Here is a 19,084-nt window from a genome sequence, read left to right as displayed (position 1 = left end):
ATTTATGCTACCTCAACATAAGAATATCATTTTTCAGTAGGAACTTGTGTACTATGTAGTCATCTGCAGAAATAAGGTACTTCTCACTGAGCAAAAGAATATGATCCTCTCCTTTTGTTTTAGACAAAATGTTCGCAAAGTGTGGGGGAACATTTGGTTTTTTGGGAGTTTGTATTTTACTTCAATCTGTAAAGATTAAATATATTGAAGTATACATTAATTTATAAAAGTATATATACTCATAACTTAATTTTATATGAAATCTGTTCATTAAGAACCTCCCATAGTTCTTAACACACTTATCTGGCTGGCTTGAGCTCCCCTCCCCCACCATGCAAATAGAAGGTGTAATGGTATCAAATGAAAATTTAAAAATCTTGCACATTTTAATAATGCATGCCAGGTGGGAGGTCTGTAGAATGTGAAAATGAAGGGATCAGTCATCCTGTGCCCACTGAGATTCACTAACAATGAAAGAATATTTATGGGGCCATAATGGTCTAACAAACCATTAACTGTGCTAACATGACCAACATAAGCACAGTTAGACAGTGGATTAGGTGTGTCAGTTATGAGGGTAGGATGGGATGCACCAAGGTCAAGCCATCCTCACACTGAAGTGATGATGGAAAATAAGGGGGATGTGGATAAACTGATTCATGAAGGCTAACCCATTAAGATCCAAGAAATGTACACAGGAGTAGTAGTAGTAGTAGTATACTTAAATGTGTTGAAAACAATTCTGGACAATCTGGGATATGAGAAATTGTGCCAGATGGATTCAGGCATGCCAAGTCTCAGAGAGCAAAAAGTGCTAGCTTGTGTCAATCTTTTGGACTGGTATGAGATAATGGATAGTTTTCTTGACAGCATTGTCACAGATGACTTCAGTACACCACTATAAAACAAAATCAAAGCGGCAATCCATGGAGTAGCTACACAAGGTTTCACCAATAAAGAAATTTGAAGCTCAGCCATTCACTGGAAAAATCACGTGTTCTGTTTTGTGGTTAAAGAAAGGAGATTATCCTTCATCTTCTGAACAGACAGAGTAAGAATGAGGCCAGAGAATAAAGAAAAATTTCTCCTTCAGCACAATGTCAAACCCCATACAAGCATCCTAACAAAACGGACCACTGCAGAATTCAGGTGGACTGTTTTGCCACATCTGTCGTACAGTTCCGACCTTGTGCCATCAGTCTGTTTTGGAAGTTTAATTACTTCCAGAGCAGAAAATATCATTTTAAATATGCCTGAACTAGAAAAGTAGTTAAATCTGACATTATTAATAACTGACAACGGCAATACTGTTACATTTATTTAAACATATTATGAACCTTGTTTTTCAATTTTTAAATTTCAAACCAATTTTTATTGGAAAAACATTAAATCAGAATTTCACTGTATCTAGTTTAATAAAATGCTAAATGATTACCTACTTCCTGTTCAACATACTGCAATAAATATGTCCATCCTGTAAAATCTGATGGGTTTTCCTTTACAACATGCCAATATTTTTCAAGTTCGAGGTGGTCTTTTCTCTGATCACTTTCTTTACTTTCTATAAAAAAATGCATACGTGTAAACTAAATCGCCACATTATTGTTATACTACCTAATGAGTTAATAAAATCATGGCAGCCTGCAAGGTATCCCAAACTTAACAGAACTACAAACCTGTTTGTTCCCAAATGTTACAGCAAAGTATAGTACATTTTTAACTCCAAGGTTGTTCTATTAACAAGGTCCAACTAAAAAATAAATAAAAATATCTATTTTTTATTTATAACAGAGTAATGATCAATTATTATTTTTTTCTTTATTAAACTAATAACCAATCCATTTTTTTCTCGATTGGTTTAATAAACCCATAACAATAATCAAATAACAATTACAGCATGTAAATGTTTATTACTTTCTAATCTGACCAGGATGGGAAGGAGAGAAGGGTGGGAGGAAGGCAATTATTGTTATTTAGAAGGAAAATAGGATGTCACCCCAGGCCAGATAGTCTCATGAGGATAACTGTCAATATCTTAGAATTACCGACATGACACATTTTTTTCAAATGGAAAGAAATAAGATAAACATATTGATTTACATAAATATAATTTTAAACTGAAATTATCAGTATTCAGATCCAATGAAAACTGGAATTTTAAAAGTGGTAAGACACTCTTAAAAACCTAATTGTAACCTTGGACATTTATTCCGTAATAAACACTTGCTCATGGCTGGGGGGGGGAATCTAACATTTTTAAAATGCCTACTGTTGGGTTTTAGGTGCATCAGTGATTATTTAAACCATATTGCATCGTTATGTATTATTTCTATAAAAGTATGTGTTCATGTGCCAATCTGCATGTTGTGCAGGCTGATAAAACCAGAATAACTCACAAAATGCAAACCCTACTCCCTTCACCTGGGATCAGCTAACTACAAGCTTCAATTGAAGAGGACTTTAGAAATTCTTCCAGTCATTCTTCCACTATACTCTCACAGATGACTTTTCAGCCCGCAGAAAACCTGTAGAAGAGTGGAGTTCATTCTCAAAACAGAATGAACTCCATCACTAACAAATTGCATAACAGCACTACTTTCAACCATGTGACATTTTATAATGCAATTTATTTAAAGAATGAGATGCTGCTGTGTGAGCCTGCTTCAATATTTACTTTTTTTTTTTTTTTTTTTTTTTTTTATTATTAAGTATCAGGCAGTCTCTAATGCATGGAAAAATGTGTATTTATCCATTTTATCTTCAATCTATAGTCTTCCATGTTATCCATAATCTAATATCATCCTCTCATAATTCTGACAGCGCTAGGTGTCACACTAGGGAAACATTCTTTGTCTGCATTTGCATGAATCATCTTTACACTTTGTAATAAGTTAAGCACTTGATATAAATGCTTACCTTACATCCATTGGTACAAAATCATTTTAACAATTCTAATTTCACTGCTAACGAAAGTGCTTTCTATGAACTTTTCACAAGTGTAACAAATAAATGTACTCACAGTAGTACAGAGGATGTCACACAGGATGTCAAACACTTAGGCCTTGACATATAAGACCCCCACCCCTCCAAGAGGATTTGCATGCCTTCATTGTAATTGCTGTAACCAATAAATTAGTATTATAGTTAATTTGAAGTGCATATTTTGGGCAGTGCATGAATTCAATCATATAATATATGCATTAGTAACCACACGTTATCCCAAGGACTACAGCCAACCTTACAAACAGAGAGAATTAGTATAAGATTATACTACATTTGGCAATACACAGAAGCATGTCAAATTAATGCCTTCTGTCTCACAGTGCAAAAAAATAAATAAATAATTAAAGAACGTGTCATTATAGCGGGAATTTGCAACACATACAGAAACCAAGTTTAAAAAAAATAATATCACTGCCAAATGACAGTAAGGAAGAATGTCATAAATAAAGGATTTCCTAAATTTGTAAGAAGCACAGAACTACTCTGTCCTCTTGTTTTTTCAGCCTCCAGAGTTTGAACTGCATTGGAAAAATAATATCTTATATATCACAACATAATGAACTTCACCTTTGTCTAGCTACCTTGGTACTGCAATGCTTTTAAAGAAATAGCACTGCAAAATAGTTATTCATTTGTTTGAAAAATAAAACATTGCTACTTCACGTACTACACAACAGTCAAGAAATTGTTCACATTGAACAATTTCTTGACTGTTGATTGTTTGGGAATTGTCACTAGATACCAGACATCTGGTGATGGATCAGCAAGTCTTCAAACAGGCTACCACAGCAGTGTCTCATCTCTTAAATAAATAGTGGAACACCCTCTTAGCAATGCTGTTTATTTTAAAGTAACATAATACCAAGGCAACCTATCAAAAGGAGTTCATTTAATTGTAAGACAAAACCAGTTTTTTTTCCTATGCAATTTAAACTGCAGGCCAAGAAAAACATAAAAGGAAAAGGTAGTCCCACGCATTTTACACATAAGCTAGGCCAAATATCTCTAATCGTGACTTTAAAGAAATCATTACCTTTGCAGGTAAATTCCATTAAAGTATAACTACAATTAAAAATCCAAATAGCTTTAGATATTTTGGAATTCAAGAAAATCTGTTAAAGTATGGAAAAATTGATTGATGTTCCATTACAAAATGTCATTATCACCAACTTCCTTGACAGAAACCAATGAAGAAACAGATAAAGAGCTAAATTTCAATAAAATCTGGGCATCAACTAAGGGTTGGATTAAATTAATTTGTGGATCATGTTTTTCCTGCCCCACCCCTAAATGTGGCCAATGCAAATCATAAGAAACAATCAAATTTTAACTAGCTGATGATGAGAATGAAAAAATTTAAAACATAATAAAACACAGGTACAGTAAGACATGCAGATATAGTCGTTTAAATTACAGAAACTGACAACCCACAGTGAAACTGATTCTACAAATAACTCCACAGTTATTTCAATAAATTCAAATTTTACTATAAGATATTGCAGGACACTTTCACAGCTACAAAGATTTAAAGTTCTCTTTTCCTTCAGTATGTTTGGAATACCATAGTATTAACAACATCCTTAACTAAACTAATAATATGCTTATCACAAAAGGAAAACTACTAAAAAATGGAGCTCCACCATACCTCAGAACTGCTATACTCAAGATATTCTCACTTGCTCTTTCATTTTCCTAATACCTTTATTCCTATAACATGGGCCAAGAAAAATATGCATGAAATTTATCATGGAACTGCAAGCTGTATAAAGTTACTTATAATATAGGTTTGAAAACAATCACCCTTTCCTAAATGCTTATATATAATTCTCAGACAATTCTTTCACCTCAAAGGTTTTTAAAAAGGCTACAGACTTAGTCACAACTCTTGATTTTCACTCCAATACCCTCAAAGCAACTTGCAATTGCAATCCACAGCTGGAAGAACTTCTGAGGATAGAAAAAACACAGCCCCTCAGAAACTACGTCCCAGATGCATCACCAAGGTAATCAAGAAAACAGCTGAAGATGCTAAAACTGTCTCCATCATCACCAGTTGATGCCACAAGACAAACTTTAATAGCCTTCCCTTAACACCCAGGTAGCAGTAAGGGAAATTTATTAAAGTAGTAATCTGGTTAGGAAAAAAACACCAACTCATAGTGTAACATAGGATCCAGAATATTTTTAAAAAAAACTCAGAAGTGCTTCTGCTGCCTTCCCCTTCAATGCCTGAATTGTTTACCAGGTGTACCATAAGGGAAGAAAAGTTCCCAATAGCACAAAGTGTCATAATAGCAGTTTGCTTGGTACTCCTATTTTCCCCAAGTGCACCTGGGGAATATGAGGAAAAATGACATTATATTCCACAGCATCTATGAAAATCACCAGTTCTTCATCCAAAATCCCACAATTTGGATCACAGAGTCCCACCAGAAGAGAAGGGAATATAAGGAGACATTTATCATTCAGCAACCTCTAACAAAAACAAGAGCAGAATTACTCATACAGGTGACACCCCTTTGCTCCAATCCCACTGAATCCTGCCTTGAAGCTGAAGCCCCCATTCCAACTGACAGTATACCACAGAGGTTTTCACCCAAATGATAGCCTACACACTAGCATGCTACCAGAGAAGCCTCCAACATCAGACAGACCACCAGTACCCACTTGACTTCATCAAGCATAAAAGATCTGCAAGTATTTCTGCTAGGCAAGGAGCTGCACAGCAATTCACATTCACCAACTTCCTAATTCATAATGGTGTGCCAATGTATCTCTTCATACATCAAATGTAGGTCAATAAAAAATGTTTCAAATGCAAATATATGTTCTTATATTTATCTGTTCTATTTTATCCTACTTTGCACTTAAAGTTGACCATGAATACTTAAGGCCTCCGTAGCCGAGTGGGCAGGAGCGGGAGTGCAGTAGCACACGCTCTTTGAGTAGACCGGGGTTCAAGCCCCTGACTGCTGAATACGGTCGATCTGCCAACCCGCACTGGACCAGCGTGGCAGATTATGGTCCACTTCCCTCAGCATGAATTGTTGAGGAGGCTTCCACCCTGCAGTGGGTTGATAATGGCTGCACTTTACTTTTTTTACTTTTACTTAATCCAGACAAGAAAATTAATTTGTCATCCTCTGAAACAAAATAAACATTAGCAAACAGAACTTTCATGTAGAGAACAGTTACCTAAATTGGTTCTTTTTTTTGTAGACTGCACCCTCATACATTCTGTTCAGAGTTAAAGTTCTTGTTGTCAAGCAAAATTAAACATTACTAGTGATGAGCATAATCAAATAATAATTGAGAGATTTCAATAACTGAAATAATCATTCATTAAAATTTATTCAGTTCATCCAAAATTCGAATGATACAGAAAGTTCAGCTGGTCTAGCTTAGCAAAACAATCCATCAAACAAATCGAAGATACATAAAAAAAAAAAAAAAAAAATTGGCAATTGAAATTGTTAAAAAATATTTAAACACACACATCATTTCTGCAACATTAGTTCCTAAGCAGGTTTTTCTCCAAATCAATGAAAATGTAGAATTACAAACTAAACATTTTGTAAATTAAATAAAATGCTAAATCTAGAAATTTCAAAACATGGGTGCTACAAAATTTCTCATATTTCAACTCATATGACAACTGCACTCATTGCTGTACAACTGAGGTATGTAAAAATTACCAAATAACATTAAAAAAAAAGTTAACTTCTATATTTTACTCAAGAACTGACAACATTGTGTGATTATTCGAAAGGACTAAAAAAGAATTCTGAAAACTTGTTGTCAAGCTGATTTTTCCATGTAGACCAATGCCCATTTGAAATGTAGCAAAATTTTTAATGGTACAATTTTAATAAAATTTGGGATGAATGAACAAATCTTTCTAAAAGACCTAAATATAAAATTTCATCAAAATTTGTCCCTTATGAGTCAAATTGTTACATGTAGATGGACATGGTGAAGACAATGTACTCCTTAAGTGGCAAGAACAAGAAATTTATTCAAATTCTTGTTCTTTTGTGAAAATGGTATTGCAAAGACAGCTGTCACTAAAGAAGTAGTAAGAAAATATCATGAAATGCTTGACTGCATTATGTACATGTTTCCAATTCAGAAATAAACATAATAATATCAATGCAGGTTTTGAGTGTTTTATTCAGAGCAAGTTTTGAGTGCTTTATCTTCAAACAGCATGGCAAAGACAGTAGATTCTGTATGCATTTGTAAATGCACCTAAAAAAGGAACCGATCATATAAACCAAAGAATAACTAACGTTGTTGACCGGTGTTATCATATATATTGATAAACAAACAGTAAATGAAAATTAAGTGATTAAAGGCTGATTTGAATTTGACTGAATAAAGTTATTCAAAACAATCTCTCAAAAAGGAATAAACAATCAGTAAGGAAAGAATAACTGTTACTAACCATGATGTTGACAAAGTAAATCTATTAACTATTAGTCATAACAAAATGAATTGATTATAGTTTACAGTTATAACCTCTCAATTATGCCTATCTACTAATTTAACTATTAATTGTTCAAATGACTAGTGTAATCAAATGATTTGTCATAACTGGATAAAATCAATTATATTCCCTTGATTATGTCATTAGCCTAACTACTAATCATTCAAATCCTATGACTATAATCAAATAAATCGACTGATTCCGTAACTACTACTCATCTGAATGATATGAGTATAACTACTCAATCATGCCCATCACCAGTTCATATATGAGTGCTTTGGAGTTCCCAATGTAACCCCTGAAACTGTTTCATAGACAGATTCTGTAGGACATAAAATCCTTCAAATCATTCACTTTAGTAAAATATTGGAATGAACATGCAATATTAAATAAGCAGGCATTTGCAAAGTACAAGATGCCTATAAATTATTCACTTGGTTAAAATTTTATTGTAATAGGCAGAGGTTTTTTTGTAAAAAAAATAGGTGCCAGTACTCATTCTTTGCTATGAGGAAAAATTGAAAATTAAAAGGATATGAAAAGTACTCTGAAAAAAATTTTTTCCTGATATTGTTACTTTAGTAGTAATGTTTTTGGATTAAGAACAACAAATTTAGTATATTAACACAGTTTATTAAGCATAAATTTATTATTCAAGTATATAAAAAAATAATTAAATGTGAGTAAAATAAGTAAATAAATCGGTCAACTACTGAGTGCTGGGCACTCCGGATGAAAGGGTCCGTAGTCACGAATGGTCGTTAGCATAGTACTGTATCTCAAATAGAGCTTTATGTTAACTGAAAAAAAGTTTCCAGTACCCCAGCTTGGCCTAAACCAAGGAACTAATGAAAACATTGTCTATTAGAGTGTTTCCAGTTGTTAGGAATGAAAAGGGTGGGAGAAGCGACTGGCAGGTGAGGCTCCGTGCAGGTGCCTACCCACCACCGGCGCCTCATCACTGGCTCTGAGTACCTCCTTGCTGGGACAACTCAAGCTTTGAAAATATTTTTCTATCTGGGGCCGCCATTTTTAATTTTAAAAATATTTTAAAATTATATTTTAAACCTACTCACTGAGCTCTTTCCAAAGGTTGTCGACAACATTTTTTGTCCCCCACATTTTACCCCTCCATTTCTCAGACAAATTTTTGTCAACAACGATCAATATGGCATTATGTTGGCTCACATGATGTACAAATCCATGCAAAATTTCAAGTCAATAGGTTGAGTGGTTCCAGAGATACAATGCTGCGACAGATGGACAGATAGATAGACAAGCGAGTGACATTATATACAGGGTCTTTCATTAGACTACGGACCCTAAAAATAATAAGTAAAAATAAATAACATAAGTAAAATTAATTTCATAAAGTTTTTGTAGAATATTCCAAATTTTTATTAAGTTCTCATCCAACACCCTATGCTGACTTCTTTTCTTCTTCTTTGTGTGTCAGTTGCTGAATGACGTTTCCGAAGCAGCTACAAATCGACATATTTTGCTGGATCAAAGCAGGTCAGCAGGGGCCTGCAATTTTAAGAAACAGTAGTGAAGAAACTATTTTTGTCATCAACATAGCTCTTGTTGGGCTGGTGATAAGATTCATTTGTGAAAATCCTTGTTCACATTGACTCGATGAAATTGGTATCGTACTCAGAGCATCCATCAAATGCAATTAGGTATTCCCGAAATCCACGAATCATCTTTCATTTAACTGTGTAACCTAATTGACAATTTTCTAACTTCATTTTCACCAAATGGCAACAATTTTTGTTTAGAAGGTTTAAATCTTTGTCCTCGTTTTCCCTCTCTCGTCATCAATGTTGTCATTAGTTCCTAAGTCTGATTTTATTTATTTATTTTTTTTTTTAACTGTCCAAAATGTTGGTGTCATTCGGATATTCAGGTACTGTTATTATGTAAACAGAGATAGGGAAAATTTATGGAAAAATGTCGATAACATACATCCACGAAAGAACAGATTATTTTTCGGGGTAAAAGAAAATCGCTCTCTCCTAATTCTCGAACGGGGCACTTAGAATTGATTCACAATGGTGTCCAACCTACGGCCCACCCAGAAAGTCAACTAAATCAGCATAAAGAAATCTAACTTTGAAATTTTTTTGGAATATGGCACCTGTACGGGAAACGTTTGGACACCACTGCAGTAGAAGTTGGAGCAGAGCCCATTGGGAATACCCCTTGATCCGCTCACTGTTGACCAGCACGATTTCTCCGTATGTGGGACAGGTGGTTAGATAGGTTTTAGCAGGTACCACTAAGTTGTAGAATGGTAATGTCTTTAGCTCTCTTAATTTGCACAGCAGCACTAATTGCCTAAATTGCCTGAAGGCCAGAAATTCGAATAGTGCGTACCGAGTTAATTCTCTCCGTTCACTACATGAAAATTTTCTTTGCTCAACGGAAAGTATTTTAAATGTTACTTCCAAGGGGAATTCAAAATAATTCGCTATAAAAGGACTTCATTAAACAGAGGTCCGATTGAGTAATTTAGAATTATGAAAATGGTTATACAGTTTTATGTAGAAAATATCTTAACAATAGACAGTGAAAAATGCAAATTTAGTTAAATAATTTTAAGCCTATTTGAACAGTAGGTAAACACGTGAAAAAAAATTTACAGAATATTACAAATTTCAAAGTGCATTGCATCCAAATGTCACACGTCACTGTTAATAAAGGTGCCAGTAAGCCGTACCATCCCAAAAAAGCACTGGTAATAGGTATTGTAAAATAGCTTGCTGCACATAATGAAGCAACTCAGTATTTCTTATCACACAACCGCACTTCAATAAATCTCCACAGGGGCACCTTTGGTAGCATAGCAAGGTGAGAGCCGATTTCATTCCAAGTATTCTGAAGCATCTCTTGAGAAATGAGAAGGCCATGGAATGGATTCATCCCAGCCAATCAATTGGTATTTTCCTTCCTGAAGCTGATAACACTTTAACCGTATGTTGTGATCACAGGAATGAAAATTAACGGAGTATAAGCATGAATCTTAAATAGATTATTTGTATTCGTACATGCACATAAAAGACAACGAATCAGAGATTAGATATGGACGGCAAGCATTAATAGAATTCTGTAATTTTATTTCAACAGTAAATTTTTGGAGAAATTTTTTAAATTGTTTTCAATTTATTTTTTATTGTAATCATTTTGCGTTAATGTTATATTTTCCTTTAATTTCTGGAGAGTATCATACAGAAGTGTTCTACGTATCATATTGAGGTAAATTTCTCTTATATATCTTCTACAAATATTGAATCAACGTAGAACATATTGAGCACCATAGTTCTGGTATATACTATCAAAAGTTGCACCTCAAGTATATCACCTGCAGAGTTCAGAGTGTTTTCATGGAATAAAAACATTCTGAAGGACAGTGGGCAACTATATGTTTACCTTGGGAATACTATCATGTTCGTGTTAATGAACTGAGTGGGGATTTTCAGATCATAATAATATAAGACAATTGTGTCTGCTAACTTTACCAGACAGGTGAGATGTCACTTCATCAATGAAAACAACATTTTCCAGAAAGTGCACATCTTTGTCTGTACACGGTTGAGAACTTGAACAGTGAATTCTTCTCACTGTGGTTTGTTGAGAGGCTAAATTTGCACTTTATAAGCATAAAGTTTCAATTTCACAGTATTTGTAGCTGCAGGCTACAAATACCGTGAGATTCATGGTGGATAGATGTTGCATGACTTCAAGTAAACTTTTCCCAAATTTCCAAAACTTATCTGCAGATATACTAGGCCTACCTGCTCCTTTCTGGTGCAGCACACTGCCAGTTTCTTGAAACTGTTTTAACCATTGCCTCTGACTGTTCTTTAGGCAGATCTTTCAGGAATTCCTAATGAAAAATTCTCTTTACAATCAGTGGAGATTTTGGTATCCCATAGCCACAACATGCACATTGCTTTCTCAAACACTGTCACCATTTTAATGCTGTACTCCTGCAATGCTTGCTGGGATCAAGGCTGCCAACTGCATGAGAAAAAACTCATTGAGTTGCTTTCATAACTGCAGCAAACCATTTTAAGATACCTATTACAATAAAATATTAAGTGAGCTTCATAATCAGGTGAATAATCTATAGACACCCTGTACAATTTAAAACTTTCTATCATAGCTTAGATTTTTTGCCAATAATAACAATGGTTACTAATTAAAGCTAAACTTAAATCAGTTAACAGAAAAACATTCTTTGTTGCTTAACACATCAATTCATGCAAATTGAAAGCACAGATTAAATGCTGTTAGAAAACATTAACAGTTCTTTTGTTGCTTCAAGAAAAATATGCTAAGTGCTGAAAAAAAGTTTATATTCCTTATTCTTTAACTGTACTTGAAAAAAGACCACTGATATTCTTTATTTACCTTTATGATAAAAAAAAAAAAAAATTTTTTTTCAGGCTCGTTCATTGACAGAAAGAGAGCGAGGTTTCTTATTCAAGAGAAATTGAATAAGAAACTGTACTGTGGAAAATTTCATTTCTAAAATCCAATGTCTGAGAATGATGGAGAAAAAATATCTGTAATGGTAAAAAGGTAAAGTGCAGCCATTATCAACCCACTGCAGGATGGAAGCCTCCTCAACAATTCATGCTGAGGGAAATGGACCATAATCTGCCACGCTGGTCCAGTGCAGGTTGGCAGATCAACCATATTCAGCAGTCAGGGGCTTGAACCCCAGTCTACTCAAAGAGAGTGTGCTACTGGTGTTCCAGAATATTAAATTTCCTATTCATATAACTGTCTTATTATATATCAAAATGAGATAATAACTGCGAGTTAAAACTTCCTAAATTCCAGCGCATGAATAAATTTATTCTTAGATAAACAAATTAACCATTGCTTGAAAGAAGAATAACGATTGCTCAATAAGTTTTAATTTATTAGGTAGTTCTCATACATCCAACTGCATATCACCATAACTTCCTCAATTCAAAAAAATAATAATAAATTCTTACATCACACACTCTCAATCAAAACGTGCTTTCAGTGAATATACGTTTTACAACAATATAAAAGTATAAAGAAGATTTACACAAATATTCTATGATAATATTATAATATCACAGAATATTTATGTGTAAATAAATTATATTATTATAAACAGCAAATTAACAGATTTGGATTAAACTATTTATTTACATAGCACAAAATGTGGCATTAATTTTGTTCAATTTAATTTTTTTTTTAAATACAAATATTAAAGTATTCCCAAAGTTCACTGATTAACTGCAATGCAACATAAAAGGTCCTTTCATTATAAACTGTAATGAGGTAAGAAAGAATGAGATAGTGTCAGTCACTAGCATTAGTATAAACTCTATGGTGCAAGGAAGGGCAAGGCTTTTACAGTATCATCAAAAATTAAATAATAAAATAATAATAAACAAATAATAAAATAAAACACCCATTTGATTCCTCCTCATATAGCTATATTACTATTAAACTGACTGCTGAATCTCCCCAAGCTGTCTACCTCAACCACACATATGGAGAAAACATTCCAGTAATGAACAACTTGCTAGCTAAAGAAAACTTTCTACAATCCGGTCTAAACTTCTTCCCTCATAATTTGAATTTATTGGCCCTATTTCTGGAAACAATTATAACAGTGAAAATTCCACCCTAATTCATTTTACTTTCTGCTCTCAAATACTTTTACACCTCAATTAGGTCCCCTCTAAGATGCCCAGTTATCAAACACCATAGCCCAGATATTCAAATTATTTCCTCACATGGATATCACTTTGCCAACTTTGTCAGGCACATTACTCATCCTTGAACCCTCTTAAGAAGCCTTATGTCTTTCTTTAGGTGTGGTCTCCATGCTTGGTATTTTACCTACCTTATACAAAGGAATTATGACATCCCCTATACAAGCAAACATACGACAGGACAACATGGGCCTTCCTTTCTGCCTGTCTACACTGCTCAGAAAACTTAAGTGTAGAAACAATTCTCAAATCCCTTTCTTCTTCTGTTTTTAATTCCTAGCATAATCTATAGAGTATTTTAGGGCAAGAGCCTCATGCTACGTAGTAGAATGTATAAGTTAGTGCAATGGCATCAATTTAATTCTTAGCCAACTACAAAAGTAGTTGAATTGGCATCGTTTTAATTATATCTCATATTGTGAATACCTTCACAACAAGCTGCCATGGTATTGCACTTCCTTGAATAAGTAACACTTCACCAGTGGAGAAGACTAATGTTGCTTATTCTTGGCTGATACCACCACGACCACCCAGACGGCATCATTTCGAAGCTTATTGGCTTCTCATCGGTGGGTGGATAGATACCCTAGTGTTACAATAGTGACAACCCAGTTATGAAGTACAACTCCACAATATGAGAAATGCCTGAGAGTGTGCAGTAGTACAGACTATAGAGTATTTGAGGGCAAGAGTCTCATGCTACGTAGTAGAATGACTAACGCATTGCAACACTAGGGTACCTGCCCACCCACCAATGAGAAGCTAATAAGCTTTGAAACAGTCCTGTCCAGGTGGTGGCATCTGCTGTCTTCTCCACTGGTGAAGTGCTGCTTATTCAAGGAAGTGCAATACTACGGCAACTCATTGTGAGGTATTCACAATATGAGATATAATTAAAACAATGCCAATTCAACTACTTTGGTAGTTGGCTACGAATTAAACTAATGCCATTGCACTAACCTATACGTTTTGGTATAGGTTCTAGTAATGATTTTTGAGGAATCTCACAGCTTACACTGGCTCAATATGAAGAGTAATCATTAACCACAACCCTCTACTTCAAACCCTGCAGCCAATCTGAGATCCAACTAAAGATTTTTCCTGCAATTCCAACATGTTCCAGGTTATACAGTAACCATATATGTGGGACTGAGTCAAATGCTTTGCTGAAATCCAAGTAATTATATTAAGTAGCCAGAATGGAAAATGAAGAGTCCCCTGATGAGGGGGAGACAGCACTACTGCCATCAGATGTTTCATTGCTCTGTCAGCAGCCATGTAACCGGTGAGTCTAAAATTTAAGTTTTTTTGTCTCAGAAGGCACACAGTTATGAGAAAAGAATGCTACACTGTGCTATGTTTTTCTATCTTTACTATCTGAAGACACTACTGTCCCTCCAGTGATACAGCTAAGGCTTCCTCCCTTTAGAAGTGAATACATAATCCACTGGTTAACTTAGTTATTAATATCATATTTAACATCATTTAACATTAATATCATATTTTAAATTCTATATATTTATTCACTGTTCAACACAAGGTTGCTAATTGAAGCTATGTATTGTATGATGAGAAGCTATATAGTTCTGAAATTGATAACATTAGTGACTTCACGTTTTTAATGAATATTGGATTTGCCTTTTTGGGATCATTTTTGATTAAATATGATGATTTACTACAAACTAAAATGATGCTTTGCACTAACAAGTTAGTTAGTGCAAAGAACAAGTTGCACTAACAAGTTAGTGCAAAGCATCATTTTAGTTTGTAGTAAATCATCATATTTAATCAAAAATGATCCCAAAAAGGCAAATCCAATATTCATTAAAAACGTGAAGTCACTAATGTTATCAATTTCAGAACTATATAGCTTCTCATCATACAATACATAGCTTCAATTAGCAACCTTGTGTTGAACAGTGAATAAATATATAGAATTTAAAAATTTTAAATTAAGCAACGATTCGTATGCAGAATAAAACTACCAACAGAAAGCTTACTTTCAACTGTAAATTTAAATTATTGAGAGAGAGAGTCTTTATTACAACCTCAAATTCAGATGGCCACAGTACAGTACACTTAATGTTGCAACTAACATTAAGTTACGGCATGCAAGCCAGAGGATTAACATACTAAGAAACAATGAGAGAAAATTACATACAAAGTAAAGAGTATTTACAAAAAAATATATTTAAAGTTAATAAGAAACTGAGAGAGAGAGAGAGAGAGAGAGAGAGAGCTGTCTACATCTCCAGTTTGTAATTCACATTACATAATTCTTTTTGGGAAGCATCATCATAATACAAGAGTCAAAAGATATATTTGCAAGTTTGACAAAAAAAAAAAAAAAAAACACGAACATGTTTAGTCCAACTGCTGGTCGTTGCATGGATAAGACTTCCTTTCTACAGCTTTTGTCACATGCAAATTTGTGAAGGTCAGCATCAAGTTTATAGACAAAATCTGAAGAGGGAGGAAACAATCAATCAGGAAAAGTCTCGTATTCTGGGGGACCAGTCTTGGAGCAGTCTGCAAGGCTGGGAGAGGAATTCTCCAGCATATGAATCTCATGTGAATGGTTCAGAAATAAGTCCCACAACCATTTTCACCATGATGACCAGCCTCCAGGAATCAAAAATCTTGGAGAGACAGGAAATCCCCATTGCATTTGCTAATGCCGTCGTTCTGTTTTGCTGCGGAAGACTGGACCTCCAATTGGCCCACTTTGGTAGCTGATATTCAAATGCAATGAGAGGCTTTTTGGTCATTAGGGTGGCCATAGCCCATACTTCTGATGCCCACAATAGTGGTAGGTAGACAATCACTGATGTATTTCTCAATGATTCCAAGATCTTTAATATGCAGCAGATTTTGTTTCATTGTCCAATGCAGCCTCAATGCAAGTTTATCCAGCTGAGTATTAAAACGGGATTTAGGGTTAAACATTACACCTAATGTCAGAATGCAGAGTTACAACAGAGATTTGGGTATTACCAAAAGTTGGAGTGATTACTGTGGGATGTCTTCAAAGAGAATATCATCATCATCATCATCTTGGTCTTCTCAGGGTTTCATTGGCCTCATGCAGCAAATTAGTAAAGGACACTATTTCAGAAGATGTGAGAATGCTGAGACAGTAAGTCCAAGCTGTTACTGAAGGGGCACAGAACAGAAAAACACAAACAATTATAGGGAACTCTCTGCTTCCCTCAAAAGACTGATACCAGAACTCTGTGCTTATGTACAATTTAAGTGAAGAAAGTAATATACAAGAAGTCTTTCACTACCTAAAATTATTAGGCTTTTATAATCAGATTTTAAAAAAATAAATAAATAAAAATAATACAATTGAACTTCATCTCCTAATAAAGTCAGACATTCAAATACTGTTATCCACAGCAGCTCTGCCTAAGCCAGTGGTGTCCAACCTACGGCCCGCAAATAATTTTTATACAGCTCACGTGGAAAGTGAACTAAAACAGCATTTTAGAGAGTCGTGCCACTGGGTGTACAGGCATGCAAACGTCAAGCTCGACTGTATCAAACGTGTACATGTAGTCCAGTGCAGTCATATGTATGCTAAATACAGTTAGGAAGGCATCAATCTTTTCATATTGTGAAATTCTACTATTTTGATATAACTTGTTCATTTTTTTGAATTATTTTAACTTGTACTGAATTTGTTCCGAAAGAGGAACATCAATTTTGACTGTCATGTTTTTAATGAAAGGTGGACTGAAGATTATTTCTTCATTAAATATGATGAAAAAGCAGTATGTTTGTTGTGTAAGGATACTGTATCTTTTTAAAGAATATACTGTAGTTTGTCTCGACAAACAATTATGCAAAGAGTAGAAGATATTGGAATTAAGAAAACAACAAAACACACCGAAAAAGTATCAGTCAAGAAATTTATCTGCTGTAAGTGCCAGTTATTAAGTTGCACATTTGATTGCTTTTGAAAGTAAACTGTTCAGTGATGGTGAATTTGTTAAACATTTTTAAAAGCTACAGAAGAAATTTGTCTGGAGAAAAGAGCAATGATACAAGACATTAAGTTTGTCTCGACAAACAATTATATGAAGAGTAGAAGATATTGGAAAGAATTTGTTCCAACAACTTTTGGAAAGCATAAAACAAATGAAATATAGTAAACCCCCGCTATTTGCGGGGGTTACGTTCCTGAGAAATGCCAGGAATACTGAGTTATGGCTCCCATAGTAATAAAGGGGTTCCGTTCCAAAGTATGAAATATATAAGCCATGTACATAGTGAAATGCAAGCATATGGCATGGAAATGAAAATAAGAAACAATTTAATATTAAATGTTATATTTATTACAAATTTCAAACAAATCTTTCAAGCTAGCACCTTTGCTGGCTAAAAAACTTATCCCGCCAGTGCTATCACCAGTTTCGCTAAAGTGTTGATAAAGGAGTTTTGCCTTTTCACGAATCATGAGTGAACTTAACGGAATTTTATTTTGAGTTCGGTCTTCTATCCACAGATTTAAAGCTTTTTTTTTCTAATTTAACATCACGAGTTACAGAGCAAATTTTTGAAGCAATTAGCGCATTTTCACGGACACTACGGCTGATTTTTTCTTCTGATTTCTTGATTGATCGTACCGTTGACTCATTGATTTTATAATGTTTTGCCACTGAGGAGACACTTTCACCATTAGAAATTTTGTCTAATAAGTCAATTTTATTCGCTAATGTCATCACCTTCTTTGATATTTTCACGTTTCCCTTGTCTTCGTAGCCATATTTTTGTACGGGTTAGAAAGAACTTGTCCACAATAAAGTCACTTTCTTCCATTAACACACTCGAAAAAGTCTGTTTTACATTACAAAACAGTAGATTTATCACTTTTGTAAGCCTATCAATTTATAAATTGATAAATTTATTCAATTAATAAGCATATAAATTAAAAGCAAACGACGAAACCTTCCATGACAAGCGCATAACAAATACTGAACAAGGATTAGCGAGAAACATCCACGCTCGCGATTTTGTCACCCCTCTCCCCCCGCCCACTGAGCGCTGTTTTGACCAGGAAAGATAATTTTAGCCACGCCCATGTTTTTTTATGGCAGAAAATGTTCACGGCACTTTAAAATTCACATTTTTTTAGGTTTCATTTTATATAAAATCAGCGACCGCGAATAGCGGGGGTTTACTGTATTTTAATGTATCACTGTGTGACAATACTGATGTAAAGGACACAGCCCAACTCCTTATCTTCATACGTGGAATTAATGATAATTCTGTACCAGTTGAAGATTTAGCTGATCTACAGAGTATGCATAGAACAACTACGGGTGAAAATCGTTTTGAAAATTTTGCCAATCTATTGAAAAGTTAGGATTAGGATTAAATATTAAAAACCTGGTAGGAGTCACAACTGGAGGTGCAAAAAATATGAGTGGTAAAAACATTGGTAAAAAACATATTCACTTTATTGTGCATCAAGAAGTTCTGTGGGGGAATGTATTGGATCTCCAACACATTATGAATGTGGTTATTTCAACTGTAAATTTTATAAAATCACATGGCCTTAATCACTCACAGAATGTTTCAATAGTTACAGATTGAAGCTAAATATGAAGATGTAATTTTATACAGTGCAGTTAGATGGCTTAGTCGTGACAAAGTGTTATATCATTTCTTTAAGCTGCATCATTAAATTGATATTTTTATGACAGAAAAAGGGAAACAAATAAAGCAACTATCAAATATGGAGTGGATGTTTGATCTTGCAATTCTTGCAGACATTTCTAGTTTTTTTTAATGCTCTTAATTTAAAACTACAAGGCAAAGGAAAATTGGT

General features: G+C 34.3%; 1 protein-coding gene across 3 annotated transcripts in view; it reads right to left on the bottom strand.

The window, feature by feature from the left end:
• Prp39 (pre-mRNA processing factor 39) overlaps nucleotides 1–19,084 on the bottom strand; it is a 201,037-nt gene that overhangs the window by 135,864 nt on the left and 46,089 nt on the right. The window contains exons 3-4 of one of the 3 annotated variants that reach the window (XM_090374024.1): nucleotides 1,677–1,750; nucleotides 1,436–1,561 (exon numbers count right to left, since the gene is read on the bottom strand). Coding sequence is in view for 1 of the 3 variants with exons in the window: in XM_090374021.1 (XP_090230147.1) it covers nucleotides 1,440–1,561 (122 nt within the window). In the remaining 2 variants the exon portion in view is untranslated. The remainder of the gene's footprint in view (nucleotides 1–1,435; nucleotides 1,562–1,676; nucleotides 1,751–19,084) is intronic. The other 2 variants (XM_090374022.1, XM_090374021.1) reach the window with 2 other exon arrangements.

Source organism: Mastigoproctus giganteus, chromosome 5 (genome assembly GCF_048544385.1).
Source record: "Mastigoproctus giganteus isolate SK-2022 chromosome 5, ASM4854438v1, whole genome shotgun sequence".
NCBI classification, from domain to species: Eukaryota; Metazoa; Arthropoda; class Arachnida; order Uropygi; family Thelyphonidae; genus Mastigoproctus; species Mastigoproctus giganteus.
Note: the sequence above shows the minus strand (reverse complement) of the source record. Positions and strands in the feature narration are given on the sequence as shown.